At 43.2% G+C, this 19551-nt stretch overlaps 1 protein-coding gene across 2 annotated transcripts in view; it reads right to left on the bottom strand.

Annotated features, from left to right (window-relative positions):
• The window catches only part of fam98a (family with sequence similarity 98 member A), a 206107-nt gene that overhangs the window by 27231 nt on the left and 159325 nt on the right, over positions 1–19551 (bottom strand). The window contains exon 1 of one of the 2 annotated variants that reach the window (XM_063055530.1): positions 4154–4311. The exons of the other annotated variant lie outside the window; for it this stretch is intronic. Coding sequence (XP_062911600.1) covers positions 4154–4287 — 134 coding nt within the window. The 5' untranslated portion in view covers positions 4288–4311. Of the gene's footprint in view, positions 1–4153; positions 4312–19551 lie in introns of those variants that run through there. 2 annotated transcript variants of the gene reach the window in all.

Below are 19551 nucleotides of genomic sequence, written 5' to 3'. Positions count from 1 at the left end.
TACCAATCTTGCCTCTACGAACAAATCCAAAATGTTAATGTAAACAACAAACAGCAAACGTTTCAGCACAAAACCCTGCAAACACCACTTGCCTCTTGCCCATCTTCTGGGTCCCCCCCCCCCACCTTGTCTTTCTTCCCGGACCTCCTGTCCCATGATCCTCTCGTATCCCCTTTTGCCTATCACCTGTCCAGCTCTTGGCTCTATCCCTCCCCCTCCTGTCTTCTCCTATCATTTTGGATCTCCCCCTCCCCCTCCAACTTTCAAATCCCTTACTCACTCTTCCTTCAGTTAGTCCTGACGAAGGGTCTCGGCCTGAAACGTCGCCTGCACCTCTTCCTACAGATGCTGCCTGGCCTGCTGCGTTCACCAGCAACTTTGATGTGTGTTGCTTGAATTTCCAGCATCTGCAGAATTCCTGTTGTTTGCATTTAAATACACCACAGGTCATAGGCACAATTTGCTAAAACAAGCCTCAACCATCACCAAACCAATTTTAGATCCAATTTGCCAAACTGCCCTGGATTCCATGAGATCTTACCTTTTGGTCAAGTGTCTCATATGGAACCTTGACAAAAGGCTGTAGTGAAAACCAAATAGACTACATCAACCACACCAGGCTAAGAGACAATTACTTGCTCTTCAAAAAAAAAATCAATCAGCAAGGACCAGCCCCTAAAGGAATGGAGAAGAACAGAAAACTATTTTGATGTTTGCGACTGCAGCACATTGTTTATGTGGCATACAGAGCAGCCAAGGTGAACTGATGATAAAGATAATAAACAATTATAGTACATGGCATTCATATAGGATCCAGTACAATGAGCTGCTTGAATGTTGCTGGAACATTCATCTAGACAAGTGAAGAGTACACACTAACCATTGATTTGTATCTTAAGAGCATCTGAGTTATACCGCACAGAAATAGCCTCCCTGCTCAAAGTCAATGATAAGCCATCCAGGAAATTTAATGGTAATACCATTGAATAGTTATGCAGCACAGAAACAGGCCCATTCTCTGGTAATTCGTTCTATATAACCACCGCTCTCTATCTAAAACCCTACCCGTCAGCTCTGCCTCACCATAAATCTATAGTGTTACAGATATTGAAGATCAAATAGGATGTTGAGTTTTCTCAGTCAGACTGCTCACAATCTATCTAGAAAGAGAATGCAATTAATATCTGGGCAATACAGCAAACCACTGTATTTAAACTTATTGCAAGCCTGTAATATACAACCATAAGGCATAGAAGGAGAATTACAGCATTCAGCCCGTCATGTCTGCTCTACTATTCCGTCATGGCTGATTTATCATCGCTCTCTCAACCCCATAACCTTTGATGCCCTGATAATTAAGAACCCATAAACCTCCATTTTAAATATATCCAATGACTTGGCCTCCACAGCCGTCTGTGGTATGAATTGCAAAGATTAGCTAACCTCTGGACAAAAATATTCCTCATCTCTGTTCTAAATGGACACCCCTCCATTCTGAGCCTGTGCCCTTTGGTCCTAGACTTCCCCACTAGAGGAAACACCATCTCCAAATCAACTTTCAATAGGCCTTTCAATATTCGATAGGTTTCAATGAGATCTCTCCTCATTCTTCTAAACTCCAGTGAGTAAAGACCTAGAGCCGTTAAACAGGCCTCATAAGTTAACCCCTTCACTCCTGGAATCATTCTCATGAACCTTCTCTGGACCCTCTCCAATGCCAACACTTATATTAGATAAGTGGCACAAAACTGCTCACAATACTCCGAATTCAACCTGACATATGCCTTATAAAGCCTCAGCATCACATCCATGCTTTTGTATTCCAGTCCTCTTGAAATGAATGCTAATACTAGTGCTCTTGAAATAAATGGTAACGCTAGTCCTCTCAAAATAAATGCCAACATTGCACTTGTGTTCCTCACCACTGACTCAACCTGTAAGTTAACCTTTAGGAATACTGCATGAGGGCTCCCAAGTACTTTTGCACCTCTGATTTTTGAACTTTCTCCCCATGCTAGTTTCTTTCCTGTAATACAATGAGTTCTTATCTTGTTAAGAGGTCTCATATGCAGCACTTTATCAAGGGACTTCTAAAAATCCAAATAAACAATATCCATTGGCCATCTATCCTGCCTGTTATTTCCTCTAAGAACTCCAACAGATTTGTCAGGCAAGATTTCCCCTTTAGAATACTATGCTACCTTCAGCCTATTTTATCATGTGCCTCCAAGTACCACGAAATCTCATCATTAATAATGGACTCCAACATCTTCCCAACCACTGAAGTCAGGCTAATTAGCCTATAATTTCCCTTATTCTTAAAGAGTGGAGTCACATTTGCAATTTTCTAGTCCTCTGGAAACATTCTAGAATCTAGTGATTCTTGAAAGATCATTACCAATGCCTCAACAATCTCTTCAACCACCTCCGTCAGAACTCCAGTGTGTAATCCATCCAGTCTAGGTGATCTATCTAACTTCAGACTTTTCAGCTTCACAAGCACCTTCTCCTTAGTAATAGTAACAACACTCACTTCTGCCTCCTGACTCTTTTGAATTTCTGGCTGCTAGTGTCTTCCGCAGTGAAGAATGACACAAAATACTTATTAAGTTCATCCACCATTACTGCCTCTCCAGTGTCATTTTCCAGCAGTCTGATGTCTGCGCTCACCTCTCTTTTACTTTTTAAATATCTGAAAATGCTTTTGGTATCCTCCTTGATATTATTAGTTTACCATCCTATTTCATAATGCATTTTTATTTGCCTTCAGTTGGTTTTTAAACGCTTCCCAATTATTGCCAAAGCTGCCCATTAATTTTTGCTATCTTACATGCCCTCTTTTTTGCTTTCATGCTATCTTTGACTTGTCAGCCATGGTTGCCTTATCTTCCCCTTAGAATACTTCTTTATCTTTGGGCTGCATCTTTCCTGCACCTTGAAATTTGCTCCCAGAAACTCCAGCCACTGCTGTTCTGCTGTTATCCCTGCTTGTGGTCCTCTTCCAATCGACTTCGGTCAGTTCCTCTCTTGTGCCTCTGTAATTCCTTTTACCCCAATGTAATGCCAATACATCTTAGTTTAGCTTCTCCCTCTCAAACTGCAGGGTGAACTCCATCATTTTCTAAGGGCTCTTTTACCTTAAGCTCCCTAATCAAATTTTATAACACTCAATTCAGAATTGCTTTCCCCCAATGGGCTCAACCACAAATTGCTCTAAAATGCCACCTCATAGGCATTCTACAAATTCCCTCTTGTGGGATCCAGCACCAACCTGATTTTCCCAATCTACTTATATCTTGAAATCCCCCATGACTATTGTAACATTGCCTTTTTAACAAGCCCTTTTTATCACCTGCTGAAATTTGATCCCCACATCTTGGCTACCGTTCAGAGGCCAGTATATAACTCTCATGGTGGTCTTTTACCTTGCATCAACTTCAAGTATAAGAACTCCACTGGATTATTAGTAATATAGTTAATTGAACATGACATGTGACCACTTCCAACCCAGACCAGATCATTGCTTTTCTTGACTTATGCGATTAAATATAATTAAGTAATGTAACACATCTATGAACTTGCATAAGTCATAGATCAAATCAGGGAGTGTGGTAGCAAAAACATTTAACCACTAATGCTGAAAAGTGATTCAGGAACTGTTTAACATCCTTCACCACTGTCATTTAGGGCAAGACCTTAAATAGGTCAGATCACCAGGCCTGCCATAGGCATCAGGTTTGTAAGGCCGACAAACTATTAAGTAAGAATAGCAGAATAAAATAATATAGCAAGTCAGACACTGCCTGGCCTGCTGAGTTCCTCCAGCATTTTGTGTGTGCTGTTTAGAATAAAATCAAGCTCGCCAGCCTTTCTGAGCAAGGCTGGTTACCACGAAACCTGTAGCATCAGCAAGGAGAGGATGGCGACCGAGTGGCCTCGGGGCCTTTTGCAACCCGCCGGCAGCTCGCGTCAAGCACGGGCCTCCAGTGAAATGCCGCTGCCTTCCAGCGGGCAGAGGAGGAAGGCTGGCCGCGCTCCAACGCCAAGTCGAAAGCACGACACCGGCCTCCGCCGGCGGCCCAGCTCGGTAGAAGCCCCGGGAAGGTACAGGGCACCCGAGCCCAGCTCGCCCCGACCCCAGCCCCCTCCATACCCCAGATCCTCCAGCGAGTCGAGGATGTCGTTCTCCATAGCGCGGCCGGAGCTGATGTCGGTGTCCGGTACCGCTGCCGGAGGTTTCTCAGCGCCGCCACCACCGACACCCGCCGCCTTGTGCTTGGTTGGCATGTCCGGGGCCTCGCACAAAGTGGCCGCGCAACTGCCTGCTAGTCTCCTCGCACGAACAGGTATCTCATTAATATTATTTTTCTTAAAAATTAAAAATAACCACAATATTACTTAATCAATCGCACATCAATCCACAAATAATTATTAACATAGCCTTATACAGGCAGTAGCCTATACGCGAAAGGACCCCTGGACCCGTTATCCTCATGGTGAAGTTCAAACTCTGATAGACCTTCATTCCGGTTTATTGGGACACTTTGGGACCAGAATATTGTGGCCCAATTAAGCGGATGCCCTAATTAGCTGAAGTTTCAAGGAAGTACTTCTAAAAGGTACAAAAAAGACAAACTACCTTTTAACTGAGTAACACATAGTCATAGTCATACTTTATTGATCCCGGGGGAAATTGATTTTCGTTACAGTTGCACCATAAATAATAAATAGTAATAGAACCATAAATAGTTAAATAGTAATATGTAAATTATGCCAGTAAATTATGAAATAAGTCCAGGACCAGCCTATTGGCTCAGGGTGTCTGACCCTCCAAGGGAGGAGTTGTAAAGTTTGATGGCCACAGGCAGGAATGACTTCCTATGATGCTCTGTGCTGCACATCTCGGAGGAATGAGTCTCTGGCTGAATGTACTCCTGTGCCCACCCAGTACATTATGTAGTGGATGGGAGACATTGACCAAGATGGCATGCAACTTAGACAGCATCCACTTTTCAGACACCACTGTCAGAGAGTCCAGTTCCATCCCTACAACATCACTGGCCTTACGAATGAGATTGTTGATTGTGTTGGTGTCTGCTACCCTCAGCCTGCTGCCCCAGCACACAACAGCAAACATGATAGCACTGGCCACCACGGACTCGTAGAACATCCTCAGCATCGTCCGGCAGATGTTAAAGGACCTCAGTCTCCTCAGGAACACATTATGTATTTAAATGAAATACAGAACAAATGAGAACACAACCAATACTCTATCAGTACTATACAACTGTGTATTAGCTCCTAATAGTTATCGACAAAATCAGTGCAGATAATGGACTGCCTTCATACAATGCTGTTGATGATTGCATCCTCCAAATCTTAATTTTCATTTTAACATTCAAGAAGATTGTTGACTCCTTCAAACTATTTGTAGTTCCTAACTTGGTGAAGTAGTGAAATCGTTTCATTTTTACTCCTGGTCTTTTCTGGCGTCTCCAAGCCTGAATGCTTGAAACCGCAGTGAGCAAAACAGTTCTGAATTGTTTTCCTGCCTATCCTTCGCCAACTATCAGTGACAAAAATTACTGCTTTTTAAACACAAGTACACACGACTGCCACTATTTAAAAACTGTTTGTTCAAAATCACACAAGTACATGCGACTGACACTAGTTAGAAACTCTTCGACGACAATCTCCTGTCCCAATTAAGCAACATAGTGTAGCAAATAAACAAAGGAAATTCTGGCTAATTTCTTAATTAGTTTTTGTTGTTTAAGAATGGTCCCAAATAAGCAGCTGCCCCAATTAACTGATGGTCCAATTAACCAGAATCCATTGTATTATAATTAGTTACAAGGTCATGTAGAGGGTTTTTGAAGGATTGGCCTTGTATTTTTTGAGCTTCAGTCGGGAAATTGATGAAACAAATGTCTGATCTTGGACAATTCTCCATCTTGTGGACATTTCTTGTACAAATGAAGTATATAACACAGCAGAGAGTGACTGTGGTCAGTCAGAATCCACCCTTTGGTGCAGAATGCCTCTGTCTGAACACACTTCGTTGGTATAATTTATATTATGGACAATGCTGCAAGGGTTGTGTCATTGCCCACCCAAAACTGCCCATGAGAACATGGCAGTGAGCCAGTTTCTCGAACGGCTCCGGCCCTCACAGTGATTGTACTCCTACGTTGGGAGTAACTTCTTGCCTCAACTTAAGAACATGGGAAATCAACATGGAAGAGGGACATTCAGCCCCAAAGTGCCTGCTTTATTATTCAGTATGATCATAGCTTATATGTTCCTTCGTATCACAGCCACAAACTCATCCCATGTGCCTTAATTCCCTCAGCATTTAGAAATCTATTGATCTGTACAGAAAGACGTTCAGTGACTGTGCTTGCATAGACTACATATTTACTATCTTCAGATCTCAATCCTGCATAATCAACCCCATATTCTAAAACTGTGACTCTGTATACATGAGTCAAGGATACATCTTCCCTGAAACTACATTGTCAAACCTAACAACAATAATTTTGAATGTTTCAAGGTGATCATGTCTCATCCTTCTAATTTTGAAATACTGCTTAATCTCTCCTCAGAGGATGTATTACCATCCCTGAAATAAATCCATTGAAGCTTTGTTGCATCTAGATCGGAAGAGAATATTTTAAGTAATGACTTGCTTGTGTCTTATACAATTACAGAAAAACGCATTATGATTATGATTATGAGGACATGCAGTCCCCTTTTATTGTCATTTAGTAATGCATTCATTAAGAAATGATAAATTGTTTTTCCAAAATGATATCACAAAAACACATGACAAACTGACTTAAAAACTGACAAAAACCACATAATTATAACATACAGTTACAACAGTGCAAAGCAATACCGCAATTTGATAAGAACAGACCATGGCACAGTAAGAGTCTCAGAGTCTCTCGAAAGTCCCATCATCTCACGCAGACGGTAAACCTCCAGCACCGCCAACTTGCCGATGCAGCATCCCGGAAGCATCCAACCACATTCCGACTCCGAGTCCGTCCGAAAAACTCCGAGCCTCTGACCACCTCACGACACCGAGCACCGAGCACCATCGCTGGCGAGCGCTTCGACCCTGGCTCCGTTAACAGGCGATACACAAAGCCGAGGATCTGGGGCCTTCCCCTCCGGAGATTCTCGATCGCACAGTAGCAACGGCAGTGAAGCAGGCATTTCAGAAGTTACTCCAGATGTTCCTCTGCGCTTCTCATGGCTGTCTCCATCAAATCTGGATTGTGCACGGCACCCCTAGTTACACATATCGATATCATTCAGAATGGCCGCGCGCGCTGCAGAAAAAAGCATATCTTCTCATCTTAAAATTTTGCTATAAAGACTAACGAGCCATTTTCCTTTCCAGTTGCTTGATATACCTACACATTTCAATGATTCATGTACAAAGACACGTAGGTTCCTCCAAACATCAATATCTTTCAACCTCACCATCTTAAAAAGTTTTATATTTACCCTGCTGTCCGCACTTTGGCAAGTCTGATGACCTAGCTGTACTTCTACTCCTGGCATTCAGGCAGAGACTGAGAACCATTTATTTTCATTGATGCACATTTAAATCCAACCTACATTCTTCAAACAAACTTAAAACTCACAGAGGATTTTTATCTTAAAACATTTCCAAATTATAAGCAATTCCTAAAACACAAGGGATTTCCAAAACACAGGTACAATTCCTATAAACAAGAGACGACTTACAGTATAAACGATACAGATTGTTCATCACAAAAATCAAAGCCAGAGGAGTGGATTCTAGTTCACCCCATGTTTCTTTCATTCTTCCTGATGTTCCTTACCGCATTCCAGCATTCCAAATAAGCTTGAATTTTCACAGACCTGATATATTTCCACAGATACCTTTTCCACAAAGATTCTAAAAACCTCTTGGAGACATAAATCCCAGCTACCTACAATTAATGCTGTGAAGCTAACTTTCTAGGATACATAAAACTTCCAACATTAATAGACCAGTTATTGATAAGCTAAGTGTTAGTTTCCATCTAGTCTGCAGGCTTCTTTGGATTAAGCAACTTAGTCATCTTGTCTGTTTGAACCAAGCCAAATTAACTAACCTATTGACTTATACTGCACCTCTTCCAGCAGTTAGACAAGGGTTATGGGCTAGCAGTCTGCTCCATAGACAGAACGTGTTTGCTAATCTGAGTGTTTTAACTTCAAGCTGATTACTGTTTGCCATTTACATTTTAAGAATTGAAGACTGGTTCATGTTTACGACCAGAAGCTTAACCATGTTTGTTGGAAGTTTACTTACAACTATTTGATCTTACAAGTGGCAGCTGCTGTGCTTAGAAAGCCAAGCTTGGCAAAGCATGAGGCACATTGGCCCAGGAAGCAAAGTTCCATTACAACCCACTTACTTGCTAAGTGAAGATTTATAACCCAACTTTTTCCTATGGATATCAGCTTCAAGATCAAGACTCCCACCAATACTACTCTTGGTGAAACCCGACGAAGCGGTCCCCCAATCTGCGTCAGGTTTCACCGATGTAGAGGAGGCCGCACTGGGAGCACTGGATGCAATAGGTGACCCCAACAGACTCACAAGTGAAGTACCGATGTAGAGGAGGCCATTGTATTTGTACAATTGTATCTGGCTGATAAGTTTATGGCCTAAGGTAGAAGGAGATGAGTTATACAACTCTTGTTACATGTACATGCAATTCAACTCTTTGAGTTATTATGCAGAAAGCTTGAAGTTAATAACTCATCTCCTTCTACCTTAGGCCACAAACTTATCAATCACCCCTGCTGTGGACCACTTTCTGGAAGTCCAAGACGCCGACTTCTACAAAGAAGGGATCCATATGCTCCATGACCGCTGGACTAAGTGTGTAAATGTAGGAGAGGACTATGCTGAAAAATAAATATGCTAGGTTTTCTAAAATTGAATCTTCTACCTTAGGCCACGAACTTATCAATCACCCCTCGTATGTCCTGTACAAAAATCAATTATCACAAGAATATGCTTATTAGGTTTCCAATAAGTTAGGCTGCCTTTGGATATTTGAATAGACCTATATAATCAACCTGCCACACCTGCATTGGTGCTGCTGGTTTGGTTTGTCTTATAGGAAGTAGTTATGTGACCGCTCTTTTATTATCAGCCAGATACAATTACAATTCGTTACAATCACTCAATATGTAAGGACACCAGTATAGCACAGCTAATTTTGCATGAGTGGCTTTTCGCCACCATGATTGTGTTTCAATTCTTGTGGGCTTCTTGAATCAGTGCTTTCTGCATGTGGGCAGAAGGTATTTGCTTCTTATTTTTTTTAGGGGGTCAATCCCAAACCTTAGTTTTACCATCAGCTTCATACTTGTACCTTGTTGGAAACCCATTGGAATTGGATTCAGTCATATCCAGGAGAATTCTTAGAAATAATCATCCTGATTATTTTTTAATTGTTGCTTAGTTACTACCAAAACTCTGGCCTCCCTTACCACAGTGAGGTCCATCCTGACAGCTTGCTTTGCTTGTTCATTACTACAGTTGTGTAAGAGGCCTGCAGTATGTCCCGGGATATGTAACACGTGTACTAATAGTCTAGTCAATATTAATTCATAAATGTTCTTCCACATGGAATATTTCCATCTGGTAGTTAATCAGATGAGAAGATGTCTTTCTACTGCATTCGAAACATAATTGGCATCAGTACATATCAAAACTGGTTCTGTTATAGTTATTTGTTTTAGACTTAATCCTAGGGCTTTAGCCTCTGCAAATTGATCTGTATGATTCCCTAAAAGATGCGCTTGCAACTCATGTGGTTCAAATTCAGTTTCTGATACAAAAAAAAACCCTTTTGTAATCAGCAGCAGGGATTACAATTGAGTGGATCTGTCTTTCTGGATTTTCATTGCTGTTCCATCACAGTACCATACGTGAGTAGTGCTCTAAAACAGGGTCCATGGACCCTCAGTTAATGGTAGGGAGCCTCTTATTTAAAGAATGTGATAGTATATTGGGTCATGGAGAAGATTATTCTGCATCTTCCATGACAGGGAAGGATTATAAGTCATAGCTCTCGGGAATGTATTCCCATTTTAAGGTGTTGTCTTGCAAAGGAGTTTGCCACTTCCCTTATCTAGTTATTGTAGCTCATTCATTTGTTGGTAATTTACTATCATTTTTATAAAGCTGCAAGCTCTTTTTGTATAATAATTGGTTTGTCCTCTTGCCATGGTCTTACTCCAATAAGCATATGAAATACCATAGTAAGACATCGCTCTAAGGAAATAACTTTCTGTTTTGTTCTGTTATATGAGGCATTCTATATGGGTCTTATGTTTCTTCACCCTGATTATAGCAGATGGCTACTGCAGTTTTTGGAGGAACACAACTTCGCAGAACAAGAGACTTTTTAGGTCACTTGCCCAGGGGTCAAGGACCCTTGCTGAAATTCTGCTGCACAGCTTTTATTATATTAACGTTGGCATTCCCCTTCTTTATGTTTTGTTTTCCCCAAGCTGCAGGGAAGAGAGGGGATGGCCCCAGTCCCTTTGTATACTTAGAGGGTGAAGGATGAGGTGGGCCTCATGCGCGGCAAGCACTCAGTTACATACTCTGCTTCATACTAGCGATAGGGACGCTGAATGTTCCCTCCATCCTGGAAGGAGGACCTTCTTCCACAAAGAAAGGGGTCAGAGCTAAAGATCATGGCCTATACCTAGTGTCCAGCCATCCAGGTAGTGGGGGAATATCTCTTCCTAAAGCTGGCGATCTCCAGGGAACTTGTTTGATTTGTTTCTTCCCTGCTGAGAAGCTGGTGTAGGTGATCACTGTGAATGCAATCGAGGTTGGTTTGGTGACAGTGTTACTGACCCTACATTCCCTTTAGAAGGTAAAGAGGAGGACCCAGGGCCAGCACTTCATTGCCATTGTGTGAGATTGATCAGTAATCTTGCTACCACCATATGGGTGTGCAGGATCTCTTCAACAACCTGACTAAGGGCTATTCCGCACAGGGTGCGGTGGTTTTCACTAGGATAAAGGGGTAACATTATGGAATGAACTAGGTCCCAGTCTGCCTTTGCCATTTATTCTCTGATATTATATGCTGTTATCAAGCCCTGATTTTTGACTATTTTACTCAATCCAGTACTAAATCCTCTGTGTACATCTCTACCATTTGTTTGTAAATCCATGCATATATCTGATATGGATTTCCACACACATGTGGAGTTGATAACAAAGCTATGGGAATAACATTAATAAGAATTGGTGAATACGTTGGGGAGTGTGACTGGCCCAGAAGGCCTGTAACTTCCCGGCATTCTGAAATATCCATTCAAGAATTCCTTCTGCATCAGCCGGAGGTGCACCACATACTGCCTGCAAACTCTGAAGAGTCAAAGGTCCAAAACCTTGATAGGATGTCTGTACTTGGGACAATCCCGAAAGGTGGCGGTGTGTTCAGATGCACCGGCTTCTCTGAGGCAAAGCAAAGGTGTTTTTGTCTTTTTTATGATTGCAAGATACTGCTGGGCATTCTAGTTATGGTAACTTCTCACACTTCATGACCCCGACACCTGGAACTTCCATCATGCTGCTAGTTGCGTCCACTGTGAAGACTGACACAAAATACTTATTCACTTCATCTGCCATTTTGTTGTCCCCCTTTACTACTTCTCCAGCATCATTTTCCTGCAGTCTAATATCCACTCTCACCTCTCTTTTACACTTTGTGTATCTGAAGAAACTTTTGGTATCCTCTTTAATATTACTGACTAGCTTACTTTCATATTCCATCTTTACCTTCTTAATGACTTACTTAGTTGCCTTCTGTTGGTTTTTAAAAGCTTCCCAATCCTCTACCTTCCTACTAATTTTTGTACTATTATATGCCCTCTCTTTTGCTTTTATGTTGGCTTTGACTTTACTTGTTACCCATGGTTGCATCATCTTTCCTTCAATACTTTTTCCTCTTTGGGATGTATATATCCCGTGACTTCCAGATTGCTACCAGAAATTCCAGACATTGCTGCTCTGCTGCCATCCCTGCCAGTGTTCTTTTCCAATCAGTTCTGGCCAACTCCTCTCTCATGCCTCTGTAATTCCCTTTACTCCACTGTAATACTGATACATTTGACTTTAGCTTCTCCTTCTCAAATTTCAGGGTGAATTCGGTCATATTATGATCACTTATCCCTAAGCGTTCCTTTTACCTTAAGCTCTCTAATCAGTTCTGGTTCATTGCACAACAACAAATCCAGAATATCTGATCCCCTAGTGGGTCAGCCACAAGCTGTTCCTAAAAAGCCATCTCATGGGCACTCTTGAAATTCCCCCATGCTTGGAATTACTACTGTTTGGGGTTGTGTATACAACCCCATCTGGGTCTTTTTACCCTTGTAGTTCCTTAGCTCTATCCACAATGATTTAATACCTTCTTACTAATGTCACCTCTTACTAATGATTTGATTTCATTTTTTTTTACCAACAGAGCAACGCCGCCCCTTCTGCCTTCTTGCCAGTTCTTTCAATATAATGTGTATCCTTGGACATTAAGCTCCCAGCTATAATCTTCTTTCAGCCATGATTCAGTGAAACCTACAAAATCATACCTGCCAATCTGCAACTGTGCTGCAAGTTCATCTGCCTTATTCTGTATACTACACGCTTTCAGATACAGCACTTTCAGTCCTATATTCACCCTTTCTGATTTTGTCCACCTTTTACGTTGCAACTCATCCTGTTGTCTGCAACTTTGCCCTATCAACAACCTCTCATCACTACACATCACCTCTGTCTGCAAACCAGCTACCTCATCTCCAGCACTATTATCTGCCTTTGCTATGATACTTCTTGCATTGAAATATATGCAGCTCAGGACTCTAGTTGTATTATGCTCAACCTTTGGATTCCTAACTTTGTCTGAGGTCTTACCAACATCTGCCTCCACAACCTCTCCACCAACTGTGTCACAACCACGGATTTGGCAGCTCAGTAGATACGGCCATTGTGCTTGTGAATTTGCACGTGTCAGGTAATTGTTATTTAATTGTGATAGTATTTAACTCCATTCTTGTTGTCGTAGTGCTTGTTGAGACTTGGACAGAGCATAGCAATGCTTCGCTGCTGTTTTGTATTCCGCCTTTCCTGAGATAGTGGTCTTTCAAATCAACTGACTCTGAAGGCTGGTGGTGTTTGTTTAATGGTTAGATGCTCTTTTCAGCCACAGTGTCGGCCTCGTTTTCCTTTGAGAGTTTTAGTTAACGACCCAGTTTGGCCTAGCGTTTATTGTTTTATTTTCCCTTTACCACTGTTCATATTAAAGTCTGTGAACTATCGAGCTGCTTCGGTGTCTCTCACTCTGCACACGGGCCATATCCGAACCCCGGTGACAAACTGTTCTGGCACTGTGATTCCAATCCCCCTACTACTCCAGTTTAAACCCCATTGTGCAGCATTAACAAAACTTCCCACTAGGAAATTAGTCCCCCTTCAGTTCAGAAGCTGTCCCTTCTGTACAGGTCCCATCTTCCCTGGAAGAGAGTCCAGTGATCCAAAAACCTTATACCGTCCCTCCTACACCAACTCCTTAGCCACATATTTCACTATATAACCTTCCTAGTTCTGGCCTCACTAGCACATGACATGGGCAGCAATCCTGAGATCACAACCCTGGAGGTCCTGCCCTTTAACTTAGCACCCAACTCCCTGAACTCCCCATACAGAACCTTGTCATTGGTACCTACATGGACCACAACTTCTGGCTGTTCACCCTCCCAATTAAGAGGGGCATTCAGCTATCCTGCCTGGCATCTCTACTGTCCTAGCTGAGCAGATATAAAGAAGGTCAGGAAAAAAATAACTTAACCTAGAGCTTTTCTTTTCTTTTCTTTTCTCTAACTGAAGCTTCTCCTTGCAGAAGCCTCAACGAGCTATAGCCTCAAGACCACCCACTCTGATGACGGTCGCTGCAAAGACGGTCACTGCGCTTGCTCCTGCCTTCCTTTAATTTACTCTTGCTAATTAATCACAAATGTCGAATGGCCACTGGCCAAAGCTCTTTTTCACTGTGCTGCCTTTTGTACTGGGGTAGTGGACCAGATTGAACTCTCCTCCTCTCAAAACTTCTGATGTCTGGATTGGTTGCTGGTTAAAGTTTGATCTTACTAGTGGCATCTGCTGTGTTTAGTTAGCTGCATTTTGAAAAGCACAAAGCCCCCTGGCCCAGAAAGTGAGTGTCCATCATAACAATAGAAAATTATTCTTGTCAGTGATCCCTCACAAGGCATCTGAAAACCTATGCCATCCAACTGGCTGGAGTGTTCAAGGACATCTTCAATGTCTTAATCTGTCTGAACTTCAAGAAGAACAGGGTGAGTTGTCACCCAGTTGCACTCATACCTATTGTGATGTGATGCTGGAGAGTTTAGCCATGGTTAGAATTAACTCCTGCTTGAGCACAACAGTTCATGCAATCTCACTTGCACTTTAGAGCAATACCTACATCAGGCTGCTGTTTATTGACTACAGCCCAGTGTTCTACACAATCATGCCTTCGGTACTAATCAACAGCCTCAAATCTGGGCCTCTGTACCTCCTCTGCAACTGGATCATTGAATTCCTCACCGAGAGATCTCAATCTGTGCGGATTGGAAATAACATCTCTTCATCACTGACTATCAACACAGATGCACCCCAAGGATGTACACTTAGTCCACTGCTCTGCTCTCTCTATACTTTCGACTTTATGGCTCGGCACAGCTCAAACATCATCTATAAATTCACCAATGACACAGATGTTATCGGCAGAATCTCAGATGGTGATGAGGAGGTGACCAGGAATGAGATAGATCAACTGGTTGAGTGATAGTACAACAATGTCCTTGTACTCAATGTCAGTAAGACCAAGGAATTGCTTGTGGGCTTCAAGAAGGGGAAATTGAGAGAACACACATCAGTTCCCATTGAGGGGTCAGCAGTGGACAGGGTGAGCAGCTTCAATTTCAAGTTCTGGTTTAATTGTCACTCAACCATACACGTGAATAAGATCAAATGAAACAGTGTTCTTCTGGAAACAACAGGAATTCTGCAGATGCTGGAAATTCAAGCAACATACATCAAAGTTGCTTCGTCAGGACGAAGGGTCTCGGCCTGAAACATCGACTGCGCCTCTTCCTATAGATGCTGCTTGGCCTGCTGCGTTCACCAGCAACTTTGATGTATAGTGTTCTTCTGGAGCCAAGGTGCAAAACACAATACACAGGGTCACTCACAACACAAGGCACATATAACACATATAATTACGATCCCAGAAAAACAGACACAAGAACAATAATTTCCCCCGGGATCAATAAAGTATGACTATGACTAATAATCTAGCCCAAGTCCCTGAGCACCATGACATCTAGAATGATGGTGCAGAGGATGTTGTCCTAGAGCCACTTTTCTGAAAAAGCAGGAATACTGCAGTCCTGTTCAGGTGCTAGTGCAGCCAGAGATGAATGAAATTCAGCTTGTCTTTCACTGAGTGAACACTGGAGACCAGCACGGATGGGAGAGGCCAGTTCCCCCATCCCAGCAAGGACTCCAGCATTTTCCAACACCTCCTTTCACATCTCCTCTCCTGGGGGGCTGCAGCAGGTGACCCCACGGCACAAGGGCCTGGTTTGCGTTACAACCGAGGCCTCGCAGCTCCCCTGCCATTGTTCTTGCCAATGAACCAGTGAACCGGGTTTGTGGTATTCTACATTACCAATGATAGATAGATAGATAGGTAGATAGATATACTTTATTGATCCCGAGGGAAATTTGGTTTTGTTACAGCCGCACCAACCAAGAATAGAGCATAAATATAGCAATACATAAACCACAAACAATCAAACAACAAAATACAAACTATGCCAGACGGAAAATAAGTCCAGGACCAGTCTCAGGGTGTCTGACCCTCCGCGGGAGGAGCTGCACGTTCGATGGCCACAGACAGGAATGACCACCCGTGCCGCCCAGTGTTGTATCTCGGTGGAATATGGCCGAGTCCAACAGTAAAAAGTTCAATATCCAGTCTATAAACATGTTCCTCAATCGTAATATGACCCGCATTGCACCATCTGTTGTTAACCAGAACAGTAAGCACCCAACTCCTTTACGCTTACCGCTCTCTGTGCACTTCCGGTCAGCCCGAACGGTCTGGAAGCCGTCCATGGAAAAGACTTGATCGGGTATGTCCTCGTGCAGCCCCATTCCAGTGAAACACATAACACTGCACTCCTGAAATGTTCTCTGATGTCTGGCTAGCGCCTTGAACTCGTCCATTTTATTACCCACCGAACTCCTCTTCTCCATAAGTCTCTGTTGTCTCGACCCGGTCCTCTTTCCTCGCCTTTGTGATCCCCCCTGCATCCTCTGTGTGTTTTCCTCCAGATTTCAGCAGGGATGTCCGCCGCTCTGCTCGCTAAACCGGCCGGCATAAGCGCAAGCAGCTAGTCCCTGGAATACACAATGCGACCATGCTTCTGTCCTGCTACTGAGATGTGTCGGCATGTCCCAGCGCTAAAAACCCAAATAAAACTCTCTCTACCGGCATGTTAGAGAGGATGCAGCTTCGACGTGTTACCGTGAAAAAAAAATACAAAAAATAACGTAAGTTAAAAAGTAAGAAGAAAAAAGTAAGAATACTGATCGGAACGGCTGTAACAGGCTGCATGCACGACCGGTGCATGTGCACTTGAATGCAGGTTCATGTAGAATGCAAGTTCATGGGTGTTAACACCCCTGAAGATGCAGTTATAAAGAAGGCACACCAGTGGCTGTATTCCATTAGGAGTTTCAGAAGGGTCACCAAAGATGATGGTAAATTTCTACAGATAAGTCATGAAGACCATTCTGACTGGTTGCATCTCCATCTGGTATGGAGGCGCAAGTACACAGGATTGGAAACATCTGCAGAGGGTAAATTCAGCCGGCCCCATCATGACTACTGGCCTCCCCACCTGGGCGAGCAGGTCTAAAAATCTCTTCTGGGAAGAGTGAAGGAGTGGGGTATGCTTCATGGTCAATAATGCTCGGTGTAACCCTCAGAATGTTCATGCCCTCAAGCCCTTTCTTTCCTTGGATCTGGAGTACCTGGTGCTACTGTGTAGACCTTTCTGGCTGCCTAGGGAGTTTGCGATGGTTATTATCACAGCTGTGTATGTTCTGCCGCAGGCTGATACTGACCTGGCTCTCAAAGAACTATGTAAGGCCATCAGCACCCTGGAGACTGTACACCAAGGGGTCCTTTCATCATCGCTGGAGACTTTAAAAGAGCGTGGCTGTTGGAAGTTTCTCCGAAGTTTTGTCAATACATCCAGGCGAGCACACGGGGAGATAGCATACTTGATCACTGCTCCTCTCCCTTCCGCAATGCTTACAAAATGCTCCTCCATCCACCATTTGGGAAGTCGGATCACTCCTTCATCTTGCTTCTGCCCATATACAGGCAGAAGCTGAAACAAGAGGCGGCCATAGTTAAAACAGTCCACTGTTGGTCCGACCAATTGGTCACCATTCTACATGCTGTAGGTCTTGTCAAACCCCAAATGACCTGAAGCATCATGAAGTACACCAGTAACTTAACCAAGTTCATGTCCCAAACAGTCTTCTCTATGACACATTCTTTCAAATTGAAAGAATCCAAGTGGACAGATAAATGCCATCTTCCCTTTCTCAGCTTTACTCATGGATACCTGATAATACTCACTCCTTAGGTCCAACATACTGAACTACTTTGCTCTACTCAGGCAGGCCAGAGCATCCTTGATCTGTGGAACAGTGTATTGGTCAGGGACAGTATGTCGGTTCAGTGTCTGATAATCAACACACATTCATCCCTTCCCATTCTTCTTCCTCACCTCCACTATGGGTGACGCATAGGGACTCCTTGATTCGGTGATAATTCCAGCTTCCTTCAGCTTCAGCAGATGCTGCCAAACATTTTCCACCTCTGCTGGTGCTAACTGTTGAGACTTTACTCTGAAAGGGGTGTCCTCTGTCACTTGGATAGTGTGGTGAATACTCTTGGAGCAACCCACATCAAACTCATCAGGAGAAAAGACATCTTCAAACTTCAACATCTTCTGTTAGTCTCCTTTTCCATCCCTTGGATATTGGGGAGTCACTAAGGTTGAATGACTTTGCTGTTAACTTTCCTAACCCAGGAGATTGTCTCTCTCCCAGATTCTCACCGAAAAACTAGACACTATGGTCGCTGGGAAAAGAGGTGCCATCGGCATCCCACGTCTGAGGGTGGCCTCTCCCTCCGAGGTGTTCCTGACAATCACTGTCATCCTGTTATGTGTACAGCTGAAGGTTTCTGCAGTTCAGATCTCACCTCCATCCCAGCAGGTAAGCATGCCTCTTCTTTCTGATCCTCCAGAGCATCCCACCAGAAGGGCTTCGGCATCAGGCATTCTGGGGAATGTAGGGTTTCCCATAACTCTAGCTACTTCTCCAGGACGTAACATGATGGGTTTGGGCTAGGTGTACCATACAGTTCCTCATTTATGCTTATATTTTCTAACATTTGCATGTAGTCCTTGGATGTGACCAATGGATTCTCTGCATTTAGAGACCTCCCCACCTCAGAGCTGGACCAGTTGCTGTCTTTTCACATTATCTAAGCACTGCCACTTATCCAGTGACTGAGATGTTTTCTCCGCTCAAGTCTCATATTCCTCCTCCCCATCAGGGATGGGCTTGACTCCTGAGAACATTCTCAGCCTACAATAACTTTGACTCTCTGCCGGCACCCTTTGGCATTTACCTATCAGTGATGTAATCGCTGAAACCAGCTCAGAATTTTCACCACCCACTGAAGAACCCATAAGACCTTTAACACCAGACAACTCCTTTCCCTCACTTTGCAGAAATGAGGACAACTTGTCCCTAAAGTCTTCACCATCAGCTACAATTTATTTTTAACATCTTCACAATCAGTTACATGCCACCTTTCTTGAAAAGAATGGATTACCCTTGGCCCTGGCTCTCTGGGTGTCCCTACCTTATCAGGCAGCACAACTTCAGTCTTGTCTCTGCTAGTCTGGACTAACACGACATCTTTACCGGCTGATTGGTCAAATCACCATTCAACCAACATAACTTTCCCCAATACTTTCACAGAACTTAGTACTCTAATCAACAATTCATCCAGGCTGCGGACATCCACCCTGCTCAGAACGCAAACATTTTTTGTGGGTATTCTCTTTGAAATCACACCAAAGCTTAATCTCTGCAGCATCCGTAATTAAGCACTTTAATTACTTTCCCTGATACTGGTTTAAAGACATGCTTAAATACAAAAACTACTTGATGAATTCTTAACAGCAATTACACAGCATTCAGCGAATTGCTGGAGGATAGCCCCGACAAATGTACCACCCCTCACCAAGTTCCTATGCAAACTTGGCTTGTTAGCCGACTCTGACAACAGCCACTGGACTCAACAGTGAGAAGGCCATCTTTCTTAAACAATGTATATC

Source organism: Mobula hypostoma, chromosome 8, assembly GCF_963921235.1.
Source record: "Mobula hypostoma chromosome 8, sMobHyp1.1, whole genome shotgun sequence".
NCBI lineage: Eukaryota > Metazoa > Chordata > Chondrichthyes > Myliobatiformes > Myliobatidae > Mobula > Mobula hypostoma.
The sequence above is the reverse complement of the archived record's forward strand: the minus strand, read 5'-3'. Positions and strand labels throughout refer to the sequence as shown.